We start from the raw sequence: 22,130 nt of genomic DNA, 5'->3' as shown, positions 1-22,130 counted from the left end.
GGCTGGGTAATGGTCCATTCTGATGAACAACAGCTCTTAAATAGTGTTATGTATAGCAAAAGCTTTTATAACAAAGAAAATACATGATGTCGATTGTAATGTACGCAGGGTCTGAAAGGGTTAAAAGCAAGCAAAGTCCACACCTCTGAGCTGGGACTCTTGAGCCAGAGCAGCTTGGCCAGGTCATCTCCTGCGGTGTTATTCACTGCATGCTCAAACACCTCCACCTTCTCCATCAGAGTCAGGTGGTCATAGTCTGGGGCCATCTGAAGAAAGAAAGAAAGAAACAAGCACAGTTAGAGTAATAAATCTCTCTCACTTTCCACTAAACTTCACTAAACCAGAGAAATATCTAAAGTGTGCAGGAGTGTGTAGTACCCTGAGCATGATTCTGTGCTCGATGTTCAGCAGGATCTTCTTCTTCTCACGGTAGTCTCGAATCAGAGCATGCAGGGTGTCACAGTGAGGAACCCACCCAATCAAGCCGGAGTTAGTGGACAAGGGGATCACGGCATACCTCTGAATACTGGGGGCAAAATCCATTACAGGAAATTGGTTGATAATACAGTGTGCATTATTTATAACAACCTGATAGTAAATATGTGCGACATTTTGTTGAAAAATACTTTTTACACGCACTAGGGATGTATGAGTAAGTTTATATCAACTTTGGATGCTTTGTTCATATATCAGGCATTGCCCCAGTCCAAAAACTGCAAACCAGTTTAAAAAAAAAGGAAAAAAAGCACTATTTTACTAGGCCTGAGGTCCTAATGCATTAAAGCACCCCATATAATGATCTCTCATTGGCTGGGCTGATTTTCAGTATACAAATCTGTACAATATGTTGTGTAAAAAGTGATTAAGAAAGCTTGCCTCAGATTCTTGCGGAGAGAGGCAGGGTCGTTAGCCAGTAAAGTGTTGACAAGGCCGAAGAGCTGCATGACCCTCTCGTCTTGCCGGAGATCCTCATGACCCTTGAGCAGGAACATGAACTCGTGCCCGTTGCTGCCTGTAGGGGGCATTGGAAACCAATTAAAAACAAAAAAAGGTAAATAACTTCACTCTCTTTCTTTTTGCCCATGCAACATACTGCTCCTGGAACACTAAAACTAGATGGCCTTTTTATACTGCCCTGGATCACATGACACATTAAAATTAGTTAGAGCAGCAGGCAGAGTTCACTAGATGTGTAAAAGTCAGTTCCTTGAGGACTGCAAATCTAATAACTGCAGTTAGATTGCAACCTGGTCTAAATTAAACCTAAACTCACTTACTGTAACTTAAACAAACAAATAGAAGAGACCAAAAACAGTCTCTATTTTTACAAAAGCCACTTAAAGTGTATTCAGGGAGATGAAATGACGTTTTTAAAGCCGTGTGCTGGTTTCAAGCCGATTTTCACATTAAGAGAACTGTTAAAGTTACTGCTCCCTGTGGAAGCAGATGGACAATGGGACTGTTCAGAACGGCCATTAAACGGTAAAGCAGCAGAGCATACGTCATGGAAAGGAGGGAGATGGAGAAAGAGTGATAGACGAACAGAGCTGTTGGGGCTTGATGAGAATCACAGGTTGACAAACGCACTGTGTTGTTCTGGGGGGTTAGGAGGATGGAGGGGTGAGACTGGGGCTTTACTAGAATTACAGTAATACTATGCTATAGCTAAATTAGATTAGTTACAGTCTAGGTCTGTAATGACAATTGCGGTACATTTTAAACGTATTGTACTATGATATCATCCATTGTGTTTCCTAGCATGTTTAAATTAAAGTTTATCAAAAATGCTAAACACACTTCTCTATTGACAAAACATTTTCATACACAATACTACACAATACAGCTCTGGAAGAAAATAAGATAGAACTTAAAAATGATGAGTTTCTTTGATTTGACCAAATTGAAAACCTCTGGAACATAATTGAGAGGAAGATGGATGATCACAAACCATCAAACCAAATTGAACTGCCTAAATTTGGCATAAAGTTATCCAAAAGCAGTGTGTAAGACTGGTGGAGGAAAACATGCCAATATGCATGAAAACTGTGGTTAAAAACCAGGGTTATTCCACCAAATTTAGATTTCTGGAACTTGTCATCTCTGCATCTTTTTTTTTGTTATTTCAGCCATTTCTCATTTTCAGCAAATAAATGCTGTAAATGCCAATATTTGTAATTAGAATTTGGGAGAAATGTTGTCCGTAGTTTATAGAATAAAACAACAATGTTCATTGTTCTCAAACATAAACCTATAAATAGCAAAATCAAAGAAACTGATTTAGAAACTAAAGTGGTCTCTTTAATTTTTTTCCAAAGATGTAAAATGTAGATATTTCTATGAATGAAGCCCAAATAGAGAACATGGAGAACCAATCAAAAATGGCACCAAAAACATGCTCAAACTCAATTTACTTCATACAGCTATTGGGACTTCACTGGGGGAGGCTAAATGTGGATTTAGTTTAGTTATTTTGATAACTAAACAAAACCACCAATACATTTAATCTGTATACCAACATTATTTAGCTGTTTATCATGCAGAACTTATGTAATTAAATAAAATAAAATAAATAAGGTTCTCCCTCATCACTGCTTGGTCTTACCCATGATGGTGAGCTTGCGTGGTCTCTGTTTGGAGGTGATAACCTGCAGGGAAGGGGCGATGGACTGGATGCGTATGATTGGCTGATTGGGATCATAAGTTCCGGGTACAGCCAGCTCCAGGTCACGACACATGAGCAGCTTGGGTGAAACATACTGCAGCTCCAGAGAGGTGAGCTAAGGACACACACACACATACACACATACAGACATACAGACACACACATTAGAGCACCCATGTTAATACAGGTAACCTCTCTCCCTTATTCTGTCTCTCTCTGCCTGCCTGTCCGTCTCAGACACTTTCTTTCCCTGTTGACCCGTCAGTTTCTCTGCCAGTATCAGGAAGCTGTTATCCTTGGCTGGGTCAGGTAGAGCAGTAAAATAACACTGCAGGAAAGGTGCTGAAAATCCCAGCACCTGTAATAACAGCACTGCACAACAAACTCGATCTGTTTCTAAGAGATGTCTGTTCTTTCTCACTCAGACAGAATGGGAAAAATAAACTACACAAATAAATTTCTGGTTAAATAGCATGGGCTTTATCAGGTGTGAGACTTTTAATAAAATAAATTAACGAAAATTACTCAAGAACTCAAATTTCTTAAAAAAATAAAAGATTTAAGGCAATAAAAGTTGTTTAACAAACAAAAAATGTTCTATAGTAATATATAGTGAATATACTATAATATGCCTTTACAGACACCAGGTTATTTTAAGGATTGGTTTATTACATCATTACTGATAATAGTGCACAATATTTTTGTTTTAAAAATCATAAAATTGCTAATATTTATGATTGCAGCAAAAAAATTGCAGCATTTACAGTGTTTGATGTTGACTGCATTAGCTAATGATTATTTATGGGTAGAATTATATGTTTGTGCTATTTAGAATCCTTAGTATGGAAAAAGAGCAGCCTCTGATCTCTTAAACTGAGTCGAATGTGTTTAATGTGCATATAAGGGTTTATTAAGGTGTATATGAACTTATAGAATAATATGTTCTATTCTTGAGTAGAGAGTATTTAAACTGCTATATTTTTAGGTTAATATCACAGTAGGTACAGTATTCTACCTAAAAAATATGTGTTAGCTTGCAATGAGCTAGAGATAAGCTCACACAGTAAACAACACATGCAGTAAATGACGCAATAGGATGTGAGGGGACAGTGGTGGTTTATTGTTTAGTCTCTTAAGTAGGACACCAGACGTCCTACTGCAGAAAGAGAGATAGAGAGACCCCTCACTGCATGTCTGCAGACCCAGAAAATATTAACAATATCTGTTATATTTACATTTTAGCATTAAGGGATTATTCTTAAAAGAAATAAAAATGATGAAAAACTCAGTTTCTAGTGATTCAATACACATTTTAGATTGATGGAAGGTCTGTCTAAAGGTATTTAAAACCTAAAGTTCTTACATTTTCTCAAAAATCATCAGTGTGCCTTAAAATCCGGTGTATGAATTCTACCATACGTCGTAAGGAGCAGTAAAATCACTCCACTGAAGTACAAGGTTATACAGGAGTTTCAGTTTAGTTCTCCAGCACCAAGACTGGAGCAGTACTAGCATTAGCCACTAACCGAGCTAAGCGCTAACTCTTTTACTATTCAGAGATGAGTATTACCGGCTTGGAGCCTGCTGCTAACCCTGGCTAGCACTACTGGAGCAACATTAGCATTAGCAGCTAAGCGTGCTAAGTGCTAGCTCTTTTGCTGTTCAGAGGTGTGAGTAGCCTGCTGCTAATCCCGGCTAGCACTGCAGGAGCAGTATTATCCTTAGCCACTAACCATGCTAAGCTCTAGCTCTTTTAGCATTCAGAGGTGAGTATATCGGACTGTAGCCTGCTCGTTTACCATGTTTAAACAAACGAGCACACGGCATTTATTGTTTGCCGCTAATGCTAACGCTGCTGCACCGAGCCTTAGTGGAAATCTAAGATTACTGTAAATAAACAGAAGCGCTTTACTCAGCCAAATAAAAAGTTTTAGGAGAAATCTGAGTAGATTAACATTCATTAAGTTTAACCTAGCAGCACCCAGCTATGTATCTAAAGGTAGTGAATAGTACAGAAGATGCAGGGTGGTGTTGCTGTACCTGTGGCAGTTGTTTGGCGATTCTGCGGAAAACGTGGTAATACAGGTCCCAGGCCTGGGTCAGATCCTTCACATTACCAGAGCGCATGTACTTCCTGCACCAGTCCTGAGCCTCCATCAGATCACGACCATAAGCCTAATAAGAACAACAAGACAGGGTTATGACAGGGTGACTCCTGTCATTCTGCTGGTTTAACAGTTACCTAAAATAATACTGTTTTCGTAAAAATCTAAATAATAAAGTTTTAGTAAGGCTATCAAGGCTAAGTTACAAAGGAAGCTGCAGCTTACAATCAATGCAGAAAAAAATATTTTAATGTTGCAGTCAGAAAACTCTATTATAAAACTACATTACTGTGGATAATAATTTCAATGCATTAAAGGACCTGATTGAAGGAAGTCTCTTTCAGGGTCTGAGGTCCTCTTTCCATCATTGCATGAAGAGGCTCCAGCACAGCAAACATTCCCTTCACATTCCTTTCTCCAAAGTACAGACGCGAGGCCTCCTCCAGACCCTCGTGCCACATCTCGTGCCACAAGATGGCTACCCTGATCAGCTCCTCGCTTACCTACAGAACAAGAAATCAGAAACAAGTTAATCAACTAATCTTCACAGTGGAGGATTAGCCTCATGTTATTACTTTGTTGTTACTACCTAATTTTAGTTACCAGTGCAATCATAGAGGTTTCTGATTCAGTTTTATGTTTAGCTTCAGACTAATTAGGTACGGTCAGGTGACATTGCCTTTTTTATTGTCTCATTGCTTCATTTTTACTTTTTGGAAAAAGAAACCCACATCCATTACAACTTTTGTAATGGGAAAGTACAAATATGCATAATTAGCATGTTAGAATCATTAAACAATAGCTAAATTATTAATTATTGTCTGGAGCATAAGACTGAGACATTATAAAGACATGTTTGTGTCACGTTTGTGACCTTTCATAAATTTGGGCTTTCTATCATACGAGGGTTACAAAACAAAGGCACTTCATAATTGAATATTCATAATCAAGACATCACTGTAAGACACCACTTGTTTTTACATTTATTCTTAATTTTGTCACATTTTAGTAATAGTCTCCATAGTAGGCTGGTAAAAGAAACTGTGGGAATCTTCTAAATAAATAATTAAATGAATATCTGCTATATGACCTCTATAAATATTAAAAAAGCAGACAGTGCAGACAGTATATACATATGTGGATGATCATACCATGATGGCTTGCTGGACCAGTGTGTTGCAGTGCTCACACATGTTCTTCAGGATCTTGTTGGCAGCATTGTGGCGAGCTGTGGTGGTGGACTTGGACGCCACAGTAAGTGGGTAGATCAAAGCCTGCCAAAGCAGTCCAAAAATCCATGATTAATGTCACAGGAACGTACATAGAAAATACTGTTTTAAAAGACCTTAATTTTCCATACAAATTTAAACACTCATCGTCAAAGAAATAGTGTTTCTGAAAGAAGATAAAAGTTACCAGGAACAATAAACAATTAAAAATGCAGACTTATATAGGCAATTCTTGATAATATATATTGAGCTACTCATATATATTGAGCTACTCATATATTGAGCGTAGCGCACGTGTTAGCCAACATGACAAACTCTTGAGTTCCTCCAAATTTTGTGGCAGGGGTGGAGTGTTGATAGCGTTCTTAATTGTGGATAGGTCTGGCAATGTGGCTGGCCAGCATAATATCTGTGTCTTCAAGGCAAGCACTTGAAACAGCAGCAGTATGTGGATGAACACTATCCTGCTGTAAAGGCGGCCCAGAATGTGCATTCAGTAAAGGTGGGGTCACTGGTTGCAGGACCTCATTAACATAACACTGGGTCTATAATCAAGAACAATGATATATATATATATATATATATATATATATATATATATATATATATATATATATATATATATATATATTGTGGCGTGAGGAGGCGGGGGAACCGTGGGTCCGCCCCACGCCGGAACTCACAGCCATGTCTGTCCCAGCCGGTGTGCATTCAGGACTGATTAAGCAGCCGGCTGGGACAGGTATAAAAACTCAGCCTCAGCTCACTGAGGAGGACACACTCGACTGGGGAGCTGAGGGTTGAGGCCGCACGGACCTTTAAGAACTAAAGAAAAGTAACTATACTGACTCTAGAGCCCCATTGGGCTATGTTTATGTAAGTTTGTTTTTGGGTGTGGTGGAGGGCATTTTAAAAGCCAAATAAAAGGTACGTTTTGAGTTCATTTACTCCCCGTGTCTGTGTTCTCTGTGTGCTTCCTCCTTCTGGGTCACAGTGGTCACGCCCCCTACCCCAGGGGCCTACCACAATATATATATGGGAAAAAGGGACCATTTAAAAATAATGCGTTTCTTTGATTTTACCAAATTGAAAACCTCTGGAATATAATCAGGAGGAAGATGGATGATCACAAGCCATTAAACCAAACTAAACTGCTTGGATATTTCCACCAGGAGTGGCATAAGGTCATCCAAAAGCAGTGTGTAAGACTGGTGGAGGAGAACATGCCAAGATGCATGAAAACTGTGATTAAAAACCAGGGTTATTCCACCAAATATTGGTTTCTGAACTCTTTAAACTTTATGAATGTGAACTTGTTTTCTTTGCATTATTTGAAGTCTGAAAGCTCTGCATCTTTCTTGTTATTTCAGCCATTTCTCATTTTCTGCAAATAACTGCTCTAAATGACAGTTTCATTTTTGTCATTGATTCCTTCTGAGTGCAACAATTTTTTTTGATGATGAGTGTATATGGAATGAGTACTGGAGCATCTTAATTAGACTTTATTAATTAATAACTCACACTTCAAATAGATAAGATATGCTCTGCGTAATGCACGGTCTAGTCACAAATGACTATTGTGTCCAGTTACCTGTGGATGATAGCGGCCAATGTCTGTAAGTAACTGATGGATAAGGCGTCCCACCAGCGCACGGGGTGTATCGATTCGAGCTATCAGCTGGGGAATCACCTGATTGAAAAAGAAGGGGAAGGTCAGGAATAAGATTGTGTGTGTGTGTGTGTGCGCATGTATTTGAAAGAGAGAAAGTGTGTGTATCTACAGGATGGAAAAGCTTACCTGTAACCAGGTGTCAATTTGAATAGTCTTGATTCCCTCAACAAGTGCTTCATTCACTTCAGGCCAGTGGCCATAGTCAAACCACAAAGTCAGAACTCTGAAGCAGAGAGAGAGAAAGGGAGGAAGATCAGACATAAAAAAATAAATGAGTTTGCTAAATATTTATTAACAGCGTGATGTAGAATAAAGCAGTTAGCTAGGAGAGGCTCTGTGCTGTAATGTAATGTTAAATAAGTCGTTCAACTGCACTTTCAGCAGATGCTGGCACAAGGGGGCACCATCTCCACAAAATATTTAATACAGAAACCACTGTAAATCTGATACATAGTCTGTTATAGTGTGTGTGTGTGTGTGTGTGAATGTGCTCTCACCTCAGTGTGTCCTGCAAGTTGTTTCCTCGTGAAAGTGAGATAGATCTGAAAAAGCCCTGGACAGCCGGAACCGTGTAGAGCAGTAGAGTTTTGGACAAATCCTATAAAATAATACATAGATATATACACATAAAACACCACATACAGTAGCGTGAAAATGTAAAATAAAATGTTAATGCAAATAAAATCATGATCTAGATCACAATTATAAACCATCACAATAATGTTGTTGTTTATAGTTGTATTGTGCAAATTTAATGATCAAATTTAATGCAGGCTATTTTTTTTAAACCAATTAATCAAATTCAGCTGCTACTCAGCTGTATATCTCCCATTACTAGTGACGCCACAAAATAAGGAGAGTGAAGACTAGCACATGCTTCCTCTGATACATGTAAAGTCAGACACCGCCTCTTTTCAAACTCTTGCTGATGCTGCATTGCTGAGAAACATCACAGCGCACTCGGAGGAAAGTGCAGCGATTCCGTTCCGATACATCAGCTAATAGGAGTGATGAGGAGAAAGAGCACCATCTAGCCACAGAGAAAAAGCAAGGCCTATGATGGTGGTTGACCAAATAGACTTTTCTATCAGGAAATCAAAACAGCTGCTACTGTCCCTAGGAGTGAGTCGTAAGTCTTGAAAAATACTCTACAACTACTAGTAACTAAAACAACCAACAAAAATGGTGTTCCTTGAAAGACACCACACAAAAAGGGGGCATCATGGCCCTGACTGGGTGTTTTGGGGCTGTTTTGCTCTTTCAGAGCGTGGATAACTTTTGATTATTAAGTCTCTAAGTGGTCCATTGGGCTAAGCACTGCCACTATGATCAGAAGATTATCGGTTCGAATCCTGTTCATGTAGCTTGCCATCGGCTACCAGAGCCCTGAGAGAGCACAATTGGTCTTGCTCTCTCTGGGTGGGTAGATGGCGCTCTCTCTCCCCACATCATTCCAAAGGGTGATGTCGATCAGCACAAGGCATCTGTGAGCTGATGTATCGGAACCAAGTCGCTGCGCTTTCCTCCGAGCGCATTGTGATGCTACTCGGCAAAGCTAACTACATGAGCAGCAGTTTGAAAAGAGCCGGTGGCTGACTTCTAATGTATCAGAGGAGTTCTAGTCTTCACCCTCCTGGTGTTGGGGCATCACTAGTGATAGGGGGAGTCCTAAAGAGTGGGTTGGTTAATTAGCTGTGTAAATTGGGGAGAAAAGGAGGAAAAAAAAATGTGAACAATGAATTAAAAGACGTTTCCCATTATTTTCCAAGACAATGTTAAGGTATCAGACCACCAATCACCTCAAGCTGAAGAGACATCACGTAATGTTTCTAAATGTGGAGCAAATCTTATTTTTCCTATCAGAAAAGGTTTCGTAAAGATGACCTAAAGATGGTTTAAGAGGGTTTCTAGAGGTCAGGGTTCACCTACTGTACACCACTGAGAAGAGAACACCATGATAATAGTTAAGAAACCAGTACATAATTGGAGGGTGGATAATTTTCACAACACACAGTAGTGACATTAATACTGCATTATCATGCTAACACCATCTACATAGGTCACTATGTAGATGTTTCTACTAAAATAGCCAGTATGCGATTATAAAAAGTGATTTATGTTGTACCACATAAAACTGCTGATACCTGTAGGTACAAGTGAGATGTTCTAATAAACCGTCGACACAGTATAAATCATGAACACAGAACTGGATGAACATTGTGTTGTTTCCCTGAAAAAACAGTTTTAGATCTATAACAAAAGACAGTACATCAAGTTAGCAGGCTACACATAGTGTTCTCCTAAAATAGGATGAAGTATTGAAGCCAAAAGCATTAGCATCTGTTCAGCATTATGCAGATATAGTGCAATGGGACACTGAAAAACTGTCTGTACTCTTCAATTTCCTGCCAAAAAAGTAAAAAAGTATTAAATAAAACCCTGCTTGTAAGGTGCACAAATCAGCAAGTAGGCCTGCAGTGAAAGAAATAACTGAATGTTCACAGGAACCAGCAGTGCCAATCTCTAAATCACATAAAAAAATTGGGTGACTTAATTCTTTGACCACTTAAACGTTAACACTTTGTCCTGACTGTATTTTTTTTTAAATGTACAGTAATTCTCAGTAATTGTAGTTCTACGTGGCAGAAATGTTGGATGTCGGACACATCAAACAAATGTTAACAAAACACGGTGTACCATGACTTTTGCCATCTCCAACAGAAGCAAAAGAATGCAGCCCTGACTGTGGGATATACGAGTGTGGGGAGCTCCTACACTAAATGTGAATGTGATCTCTGCCAGAGCCATTTCTTGCCAGATAACGTCAGTAGAGGTGCCAGAAACTAGCCAGAAATGCTCCCTGTGGTGCAGGCTAATCTTTTGTCCTTAATGACATGTTTTCCTCTTACATTACTTTTACTTTTATACTTTAAACTGCTTTAAAAACAGCACTTTTACACTTTTATTTGAGTAAAAAGCTTGAGTTGATACTTCAACGTCTACAGAAGTGTCTTTACACCCTAGTACAGGGGTCAGCAATTAGGTTTGGCTGCAGACCAGATGGAGGGATGGAGTGCAACAGACTAGACTAAGGAGATCGGGAGCGGAGAACATGCAGAAAAAACGAGAACAGGCAGAAACTAAAGTCACGCAGACAGCGAAAGAGACATAATACATAATATGGTTACAAAGCCAACTTCATCTACTTTACTTTATGTTGTGTTTCAAGTAATTCTGTGAAATTTCAGGTTATTTCAGTTATTTGTAGTAGTCTAGAACAGGATGCTGGCAATCAAATCTGCAGTACTTCTACTAGTTACTCAACAATTTAAAATAGAACCAATTAACTAAATAAAAAACCCAAATATACTACAAGAGGCTCACCTCATTGACCTTCTTCTGTCCGGGAGAAGGCACTGGACTGTGGTCAGCGCTGTCTGCTTCACTGTCGCTGTTGCTAGCCTCGCTGTTGGCGCTGGCCCCGCTAGCGCCGCTGGCATGCCGAAGCTTCTTCTTCTCATCACGGCCCTGGTTCTGATGCTTGTAGTGGAGCACCGCCTCAAAGTTCATGACTGCCCAGGCGTGCCAGGCCTGCAAAGTTCACATTTTAAAGTTCACACGTTAGCAGGTGCTTGATTACCGTGGAAAAAAAGCTTTGGAAATGACAGACAATTACGGCTGGTGATATCCAAAGCTTGGTTCTATTTAACAGTTCTACTTTACAGTTTTGACAGATCTATAAAGGAATGTGAATGTGAATTTTAGACTTTCAATTGATGACACATTTTAAAGCATATGTAATTTGCAAGCTCTAATCTGAATCAGCGATCAAGTTTGGTTTAGTTATACACACAGAAAAATGCAAGTGCCCAACCAACCATGTGAGAGCGTTTTCTCTGCTTATTGGTCAGAGCTCTCAGAGAGAGAGCGAGAAAGTAAATGCAGTCAGAAAATCCTGTGTTTTGGAACAGTGTACATTTCTGTGCAGTTGTTCAGTGCAACTTGATTTAGAACCCATAGTAATTATACAGTTATGAATCAGGTTAAACTGCAACTTTACAGCTGTTTAGCTCAAATATAAGGAGTATATTGGATAGCTAGGTCAGATCAAGGTCGGATCACGCTCTCATCTCAAATAAAAAGGTTCAGAATTTATTTGGATCCGTACCAAGACCACCTGCTCTAGCTGGTCTCTGTGTGGTTGCTTTGGTCTGCACACGAGTGTGAATACTGTTTTCCCACCTGCTGAGACGAATTAAACCACAAGAGCAAACAAAATAGAGTCTGTTTTAACCAGACCAAATAGCAATGGCGTGAAAACACCCTAAGACTAGACTAAAATCAGCTAATCACAAGGGTCTTAGTCAGTGATGGTATAGTTACTTTGAAAAAGTAATCCGATTACTGATTACTGATTACTTTAAAAAGTAACTTAGTTACTTTATGGATTACTTGATTTTAAAAGTAACTAAGTTACTTTACAAGTTACTTTATTAGTTACTTTCAGCAGCTGCAGACACCACCTCCCGCCGCCTTAACATAAACATTATAACCAGTTTTGCCAATACTCCCTTTATTGGAAAATGCATTTTTAACAGCAACAATTTATCTCTATTAAGTTGAACTATTTCCTAAAAAAATACGTTTTTTTTATAAAAATAAAAAAAATAACTTCACATAAATATTTTTTTATCCTCTAAAATATGGTCTTTCTTGATTTTACTAAACATAAATACTTGTTTTTATAAAAAATATATAAAATAAAGAAAGTCTTTCTTGACCTGACATATTTAACACTGTAAAACTGAACATTGAACTTGTTGTTCTCTGCAGGGCAGCAAGGAGTGGTTTTATAAAACAGAACCGTGTATATGGTCTAGACCAGGGATCACATATTTGCAGACTGCGGTCCGGGTCCGGACCCAGACGTTGTCCAATACGGACCCATACCGGACCCAACTACTGAGAAGGATTTAATTCTGACAGTGTTCATTTAAAGCACCGGAACTTTTCTTGTCTTTACGGTATGTGCGCTCTGCGCCACAGTGAACTTCCAATCACGTGTGGTGTAAAATCTTTAAATGCTCTCCTCTGCCAATCAAATTTGTGGCAGACCGCTGCCCTGGCTAGTCAATTGGGACGCGGCCGCAAAAAAAAAGCCTTTATAAAGAGAACTGGCGAAAAACGAAAACGGGCGGAAACTAAAGACACGCCGAGCGCGAGAGAGAGAGACAGGGGAGAAAGCGAGACGTGTGTGATTGGGGAAGAGCGGAGGGGGAATGGGTAAGGGAGCGGTGTGTGTGTGTGTGTGTGGAGGAGATGAGGTGGAGAGAGAGAGAGAGAGTAATGCACAGTGACTTAAATAAGTAACTTTAATCTGATTACTGGATTGGAAATAGTAACGCGTTAGATTACTCGTTACTGAAAAAAAGGGTCAGATTAGAGTAACACGTTACTAAGTAACGCGTTACTGACATCACTGGTCTTAGTACAGTTGCTTAGGTCTACATCTTAAATTAAAACTGATGTATGTTCCTTGGGTCTGTTATTCTGTTCTCGGTGTTCTGCAATTAGCTGTGTTTTGGATTTGTTTTCTTTAGTGTTTATTCAACTATGGACTTAACTGCTCTCATTAGCTCTATGAACACTGTGATCACTGTGGCCAACTGGCACTTGCATCCTTCCACAATTTTAAACCATAATTGACCACAATAGAGAAGAACAGAACAGATGAATGGGCCACTGAATGTGTTAAGTAGTTCAACTCCAATCCACTCTGTGCATTGCAATCTTTTTGTGATGCCAGAATACATTATATAATAAAATCAATCAATTAATATATATAATTTTTTCCATTACTTTTAAATTATTGATGAAAAGGTTCTTCAAACATACAGATCTTTATGCACATCAGGGTCTTATTCACTAATAGAATTTTGTGAGAAAAACCTTAACACTAAAACACAGGTAGCCATGGATTAAGCTTAGTTGTAGACTCAAAATTATAAATTCTCACATCTAAAATTTCTTCGAAAAACGTATACTTTTCTTCTTTTTAACGGCTGAGTGGGTAAATGAGGCCCATTGCTCTTTTATGGAGGCAAGAAATCTGTTTTTTGAGATTTTTTTTGTATGTATGCATGTGATGAAATGTGTGTTGTTTGTATAATGTGGTGTGTATGATGCTTTACTTGTATTAGAGCCGTTGTGGGATGCAAGACAAATTTCAGAAAACTCAAGTGTTTTGTCTTTTAATCTTAACTTATGGTCTGCAGATTTTTAAGACATTTGGTGGATGTATTCAAAAATTTAGACAAATTTTTAGAACAGATTTTTATAGATTTGATGACACTGTTTATAAAACGTATACATTTATATGGCTATTTAATACTTGTTTATTGTGTGCATAAAAATGAATAATTAAATGAATTACAAATGAATACATTGCCAATGTATAAGATCTGGACTTAATTCAACATCTTAATTTTGCTTAGGTTATGTTCAAATTACCAGGCTGAAGTGACTGAAATTGGGTTTTTTTCATGGCTGTGGGAATGTGCCAAATCAGATTTTTTCAAATCACATTTAAGTCACTTTTTTTTATGTGGTCTCCTAAATCAAATTTGTATCCTCATTCGTCCTTTTTTCCTGTTCCAAATCACTTAATGCTCCTAAGCCGTGGTGACAGGAGAACTGATGTATGTGCAGTGGGCTCAGACTATTGTGATTTTATGGATCAAACTGAGCTAAACTCTGGAGTGAGGAAAGAACATGTGTAGGGAGTGTTGACACTCTCATCCGCAATAAAAAGAGCTGTTCCACCGTTATCAGCCGCGGTGAGGAAAATACAAGCTCCTGCTGGGTCCTCCACTGCTCACTCAGAACAGTGTGTTTGGGAACAGCAGTTGGCCGGCTGCTGTGAAAGGCACAAGGCAGGTACCCGCGGCCAAGCAGGGGCTAAACAGGACTGAACGTTCAGTTCAGTTTAAAGAACTCCACCCTCCGGTTTAGGGATGCTTTATCTAAACAGTGGCGGCGAGGTGGAATGTGGTGTTAAAAAAAGGTTGATATTGTGGAATTATCTAACTCCAGCACACCTTTTTAAGCAGTTTAAATAGTGTTTCTTGTCCAGTGTTGCACTTAAGTTATGAGGCGTGATGGTTCAACATGTACAGAAAGTAAGGGTGTGCCATAGTGTATTGTTTGTGATAATATCAGTATCATTTTAAAACTATTTTTTTAAATGGCTTCTATTAATAATTAACTCAACATCAAAATCTTGATCAGTTACTGTTGTTCAGAAAAGTTTTACAGAGTTTTTTTTTTCTACTTCTACATATATATAAAAAACACTTTCTTTCAAAGTCAAACAAGCGCTGGATGTTAATCTACACAGATTTCTCTTCTGAAAACACTTAATTTGGGCGAGTAAAGCACTTCCGTTTATATACAGTAAGCTTAGATTCCAAAATTTCTCCAGCACTAAGGCTTGAGCATTAGCATTAGCTAACACCAGCGGTTAGCAGCTAATGCCGCCCGACAGAGCTACACTGAGGAACCTTGAGTGTTCCGGCAAGCCAGGAAGATATCGTCCCATGTAGCTTGTTTTAACACAGAAAACACACAGACTACAGTGCGATAAACTCATCTCTGAATGGTGAAAGAGCTAATGTTTTGCATGGTTAGCGGGTAATGCTAACGCTGCTCCAGCAGTGCTAGCCCGGGTTAGCAGCAGGGTACAGGCTGATAATACTCACCTCTGAACTTGCAAAAAGCTATCGCCTAGCACGGTTAGCGGCTAATGTTAATACAGCTGCAGTCTCAGTGCTGGAGAACTAAACTGAAACTACTGTATAACTCTGTACTTCAGCAGAGTGGCTTGACTGCTCCTTACAACCTGACTGTTATTCATATATAAGGCGCATCGCATTATGTAGAATTTTGGGAAAATTAAAGGACTTTAAGAGCGACATATAGTGTGAAAAATACAGAAAATCGTCAACATTTTGTTGCAGTAATATCTTCTTGAAATTACTAAAATATCTTTCATTTTTGTTTTATCCTAAAGAATATAATTATTGCATATTAGCCTGAAATAGGGGTTCAGAACTGAATTAAGATAACCCTGAAAATCCAATCCAATTCTTGAATTTGACACTGAATTAAGATTGCAAAAAGGGAAGCAGAATTCCAATTGCAGAAAGTAGAACTGGAATTCCATGAAATTCAAAGAAATTAATAATACACAATTAAGGCATATTCAACAGCGAAGCTTTACACTATATTTTTAAATATGATTACAGCAAAAATTTCATACAGATGTTATTGTGCGGGTCACAAACTTACATTAAAAACATTCTATAAAACAGATCATTAAAACTGTAATATCTTTTAAATTGTACAAAATGATAGGGCAAGTACTTCATTTCCCAGAGTACTGTGCTTTATCAAAGTCTTTAAAATGGTTGCCCAAACATTTAGGCCATATTTAGAGTTGAAGGCAAGATATCAGAACGATGCCGGCTCAGTAATAAAACATTTGAAGAACTGTTGACCATTAGATGTAACAGCGTTACTCTGTAATGCATTTAAGAATTGAGAAATACTTTGAAATACTTTGAAGATTCTGGTAGTAATTCAACATTAAGGGAATGTATGATTAATGTTAGTGACTGAAAGCTGATGTCTATAAAAAGGAACACCAAACACAGAAGCAAGTCTGTTAAAAAGACAGGCAAAGTCAGGATCCCAAACATGTTCTGGTTAACTTAATGCTTCATGATTTTAGAGAACAAACTGTACATATTTCACCTAAATTCACCTTTAAGAGTGAAGGCTCACCTTGTACCAGTTGCGGTCATGCTCGGTGGAGTGACTGTAGTACTGAAGCACTTTAGGAATGGTGCTTTCATTGATGCCCTGAAGACTCAGCTGCCATTCACCAAGCTTCAAGAAACACCTGCACAGAGGAAAAAAGAACAGCATGATGAGAGAAAGAAAAGAGAGAGAGAGAGAGAGAGAGAGAGAGAGCAGAAGGTATAAGAGTAAAGAACTGTAAAGGGAAGCATCTTACTAGCTTCCAAATCTTCTTCAAGTCTTGAGAAAAACCATGCAGGAACACTTAAATTAAGATAACAGTTCCATGACAAGCCAGTAGCACCTACAATGCTAAAAATTAAGGTGCAAAAAAACAGAACACTTTGGTTCTATAAACAAATCACACACACGTCTCTTAAATATAGTTCTTTAAGGAAGCAAAGGTGTTTTTTTAATGGAACTGCTTCAAGAACAATGTGCAGCATCTTTATTTTGTATTTATTTTGTATTTATTTTTGGCCAATATTTCCCTAGTTTTGTTGAGTTATCTAAGCCTCCCACTTACTCCCCAAGATTCCCCAATAACTTACCTCATCCTTCTAACCTAAGAAGGATGTGGTAAGTATATGCCTCATTCAATATATGGAAAGTTTTTGAAGGTATGAACAAGCCTTAAAACTTTTCTTCACCCATTTTATATTGATCTCTTTCTGACTTTTGCTTAAGTAGTAAAAGAAAAGGTACTAAAAGAAAGTTCTTACTGGTGACCACAAGCAAGTCACAGATGCATGTGGTTATTGGAAATCAGACCAATTTTACAGCAGCGTAGACAAGCTTTAGACCAATCAACTGTATAATTTGCAAAGGAACAAGTATATATAAGATACTTATCCCTTTTTTAAACAGATCTATTGCAATCATTCTAAGCATCCAAAAACTGTAGGTGCATTACAAAGAGTTTTAGCTTTTCTTACACACAGTTAAATGAACATTTCCACAATTTCTTCAACAACTCAAGTGAGTTTTTTTTTTTTTTTTTTTTCTTCATTAAGCGCCTTCGTTATGCTTGGCATGTCCAGGAAATGTCCACTTAATTCATCTTCTCAGTGTAACGTCTTTATATTTTATACATCTTGACGCAAGTTTAGAGGACAACTGCCAAAGTGGTTCAGGAGTAACTTGACTCTGACTTCATTTACAGTCAAGAACTGTGTGGGAATGCTTCCAACTCTGAAGAAAGAGAAAAAACTCACACTGACAGAAAGAATACGATCTAAATACATTCTGCAAAGCTGGATTTGTCATCCTTGGACGTTTTTGTAGACGTGATGGAGTAGAAATGACTAAAAGCTTCTGACATACTCAATTCAATCACATGTACAATGAAGGACTGTCACCGTTCCAAACCCATTCACGTTCGCCCGAACCCTTTGCCACAAATCCTGCGGTCACTGGCAGAGGACGCAGTCAGGCAAGCTTTGTTTACCTTAGCTCAGGCGAGAGGCATGGGGAACGACCCGCCCGCTGTCCCGTGAGACTCAGCGGCTCTCGCTGTAAAAGCCAGAAGCAGCCAAGCGGTCATATCCACCAGCGCTGTGATGTACTGCCCAGTGCGGCAAACCAGCATGAGCACATAATAGCGTAAAGGGTTACGTAATTTCATCTGATTCACATAGAAAAATGAATTTCATAGAGAACTACAGCAAATTAAAGAATTTTTTTGACAAAGAAAGCCACAGTTCCCACTAATTGCCAGTCAAGGCAAGTTTGCTTCTTTGGGTTTGCATTGAAGCATTGATGCAAACGCAGTTAACAATTAATGACTACTAAATATACAGTTCAAGCTTTCACATGCCTGTTTCTAATATTTTTAGCTAAGCAGTGTAATTCTGTCCACTGTAACTGAGAGTACTACACCACACAGTGCAGAAAAACACATGACTGTTTGACATTTAACTTAAGACTCAACATGTTTTGATGAAAAAATATAATGATAATCAGAACATAATACATTTTTGCATACACTGTAGACCTGAAACACCGACACACTGACCAGCCAAACCATATACAGTATTTTTCGCATTTAAAATCCTTTAATTTTCCACAAAATTGCAAGTGTGCCTTATAATCTGGTGCAGTGCACCTTATGTATGCCTTATGTGAGGATATCTGTAGCCTGCTGCTAACTCCGGCTAACATTGTTGGAGTAGCATTAGATGCTAACCAGGCTAAGCACTAGCACTTTGGCTGTTCAAAGACAAGTATATCGGCAGGGCCGCTGCTAAGGTTTTGGAGGCCCTAAGCATAACTGGTCAGGGCCTCATCTTTCTGCTTCTTTTTCTTCTTCTCAGCTCCAGACTCAAACCGTCACTTCATAGTTGAATTACCATTTAGTAGCAACTTCGCGCGGTGAACTTGTCTCCTGCCAAACTCAAGTAGCGTTGCTACTTTAGTTAGGACTAAGGTTTCCAGATAAGTTACGATTTTTCATCCTATTTGTTTATTTTATTTTAAGTTTTTAACTTACACAAATATTGCACTGGACAAGTTTTTGTATAGAATGGCCACATACACTTTAAAAATGGTTAAACATGCGCAAGATTTAGCGCCTCCATGCATTTTTTGATTATTTATTTGACTGGAAAATGTCACATCTGGCAACAACCAACAGAGCAAACCGAGCCGTGCCATTTCAGGCAATAGGGGTGGGGGCATTATATTATGCACAAAAATAATAACGTGCCGCTTTTAAGTAGTAGAGTAGGTGCCCCATGCAATGTTTAAAGACAAAAAAGATGAGCGTATCATAAATAATTCACATTGGGTTTTAAATTTAATAATGTCATAATTTCAACACATTTCATTCTCAGTCAATTTGGCTCCCTGCAACTGCAAAATGGTTGAGGCCTAACGCTGGCTGCGTTGTCTGCGTATGCAGAGCGGCGGCCCTGTATATCGGACAGTAGCCTGTCTGTTTACCGTGTTAAAATGAGCTACATGGGACGAACCGCTAGCTATTATCGCCCTGGCTTACCGGGTGGCATAGCGTTAGCGGTCAGCCACTAATACTAATGCTAATGCTGCAGCCTTTGTGGAAATCTAAGGTTACTGTAAATAAACGGAAGTGCTTTACTCACCCAAATAAACAGTTTTCAGGAGAGTAATCTATGTAAATTAATATTCAGCGCTCGTTTGACTTAATTTATTTATTTATTATTATTATTTTTTTTTAAGAATTACAGTTTAGTTTACTTAGCTTAGCTTTACAGGTCTCACCACCCAGTGGGTGAATTAGAAGGAAAATATAGAGACACTCCTGTTCCAATATTCCATTGTGCCTTATGTATAAAACTAGACCAGAAAATAGACGTGGATCGAAAGTACACCTTATAGTGCAAAAAATACAGTGATACAACTGCCAATTATTGTGTAGCTTCCTCTAATGCTGCCAGAACATGGACCTGGTATCTAACACCAAGAGATTAGCAGCAGATACAGCAGGAGGTACAGCAAGCAGTAAGATGGGACCTCTACGAGCATCAATAAGCCTTGGACGTCCCTGACCTGGATTGATGCAGTATTTGAAATCTATGCAATTGAAAAGACTTACATTAATGTTGCAGTTATGACTGAATCAGTCTATAAAATACTGGGATAAATGGATCTCAACCTTCCCTATGGGCGAAACTAGCATGCTGAAATAATTAACACTGTGCAAAACTATGTAACTCACAGTACAACATGTAAACTGACTCTGTAAGCAAAGTGGCACCCTGTGTATCTGCAAGACAGACAGAATTCCTGTTTTTTATTTTTATTTTTATTATTAATAAATATATGTTCCTTATATTTATACACTTGACATATTTGTACACATCTGTTTACATTTGTATCTACATATACTATCCTTTTGCATTTATTTGCATGTTGTATTTTTTTTTTTTTGTATCCCCCCCACCTGGGGGTAGTTTGAAATTGAGAGTGCAAATGCACCAGACAGTTCTGGAAGAGCAGTGAAGACCTATTTGTCAGATGAGCTTTGGTTTCAGCATTTTAGAATATCTAACACAAACTTCGAAAGACTGTATGTCATGGCTCATGACTGGACCATTTTTACAATTAGACTGGCGCTATTCCAACAATATTACACCATTGCAAGTCTACAGTGTTTTAGGCTGCGCTCTTCTTCTCTTCTCCACCCACTTTCCTAGAAAAAAGACCTGGAGGGTGTGTTTGATTAGGTGCAGTAGGGGGCACTCCAGCTACTTAAGGAGCAGAGATGAGGGCTGTTTCCGGGGTTGAACCAGCACCATCAGCCTTCCGCTGACCATGACCAAATAACTTCTATTATTTGTTTTATTCTGTAAAATGTAAATCTCTTTGACCTGTAAGTTATTTTCCATTGGTTAATTTATAGGGTTTTGTTTTTGTGTTAGATTAGTTTTATTTGTGTTTTTTTTCCTATTTTATTAGTTCAGGCTTGAGCTCAACCCTAAAGCCTGACAAAACCTAGATTAATTTTAATGGTCGGAGGCTGGTCTTGATGGCCTTACTTTTATGTCTGCTATGTCTGTCACCTCCTTTCTTTTTAATAAATGGTGTCTTGGAAAAAAAAACACAAAAATCTGTACAGAAAATGTGGATTTGTTCTATCGGTTGGATTTTTTTTTTTTTTTTTAAATATGGCCTTATTCTTTTACCTATAGACATTTGAGGTTTTATCACTAGTGTACTAGCTACATTTAGGTGTATTTCTAAATTTTTGATTTTTTTGACTTCTTAACAGGCCAGGATTTTTGTCAATTGTCAGCCTGACATTAGACCACACTTGAGGATTTCTAGCATTCAAGCATTACATAAAAAGCTTTCATGCATAAAAGCTTTCATTTTCAAGCATAATTGTATTTGTAATAGAAAATACAAAAAAAATATTTAAGTAAATCTGGTAATGTCAAAATATAATGAATGAAATTTCCTGAACTTCATTTTAAAATCAATATTTTTACTGAACACAAATCAAACAGTTCATGTCCTCCAAACCTTTAGTTTCATTATGTTTGTGTATTGTGTATGCATATTTTTAAACATGTAGAATTTTGGTTGATTCCTGATACTGATCTGGGATTATTAAGTGGAGTAGAGAGAAAACAGACAACTTCTCCAAGTGTACTCAAATTTTAAGAATGTAAAGTTATTTTACTGCAAACTTTTTTGTATTACCTACACCTGTAGCCTGTATGCGTGACAAGGCATTTTAAGAGGTTAAGCTAATTTTCAAAATGCACAAAAAATGTTGGATGGAAACCCCTCTAATGGCATTTTCACAGCAATGACCAGTCACTGCTGTATTATAGTTGGCTCCAAAAGGAAAGAATATAGAGAACAGACAGTCTGGTCTGCTCCTAAAATGCCTGTGCAATGCATGGGGATGCAAGAAGGCTGCCAAACATTCCTGAGAGGACCATACAGAAGGGAACCAGGTGTGCACCATTCCCAGACACCCATCACTGACGACCTACTTTTGGGTGAAAGTATAGCAGAACAGCGTCTGAGGAGGAGGTGCAGAGGTTTATCAATACCATGTTTTCTTCTAGTCAAATTCCACAAATACTGCAAAGGCTCCAAGCTGCAGTTACGACATGAAT

At 38.4% G+C, this 22,130-nt stretch overlaps 1 protein-coding gene across 1 annotated transcript in view; it reads right to left on the bottom strand.

Moving 5' to 3' along the window:
• The window catches only part of mtor (mechanistic target of rapamycin kinase), a 178,630-nt gene that overhangs the window by 5,665 nt on the left and 150,835 nt on the right, over positions 1-22,130 (bottom strand). Inside the window, exons 38-49 of the mRNA XM_007247957.4 lie at positions 16,510-16,627; positions 11,053-11,259; positions 8,166-8,266; positions 7,795-7,891; positions 7,588-7,686; positions 5,919-6,041; positions 5,088-5,270; positions 4,703-4,837; positions 2,603-2,777; positions 877-1,012; positions 379-526; positions 144-266 (exon numbers count right to left, since the gene is read on the bottom strand). Coding sequence (XP_007248019.2) covers positions 144-266; positions 379-526; positions 877-1,012; positions 2,603-2,777; positions 4,703-4,837; positions 5,088-5,270; positions 5,919-6,041; positions 7,588-7,686; positions 7,795-7,891; positions 8,166-8,266; positions 11,053-11,259; positions 16,510-16,627 — 1,645 coding nt within the window. The remainder of the gene's footprint in view (positions 1-143; positions 267-378; positions 527-876; positions 1,013-2,602; positions 2,778-4,702; positions 4,838-5,087; positions 5,271-5,918; positions 6,042-7,587; positions 7,687-7,794; positions 7,892-8,165; positions 8,267-11,052; positions 11,260-16,509; positions 16,628-22,130) is intronic.

Source organism: Astyanax mexicanus, chromosome 12, assembly GCF_023375975.1.
Source record: "Astyanax mexicanus isolate ESR-SI-001 chromosome 12, AstMex3_surface, whole genome shotgun sequence".
NCBI classification, from domain to species: domain Eukaryota; kingdom Metazoa; phylum Chordata; class Actinopteri; order Characiformes; family Acestrorhamphidae; genus Astyanax; species Astyanax mexicanus.
Note: the sequence above shows the minus strand (reverse complement) of the source record. Positions and strands in the feature narration are given on the sequence as shown.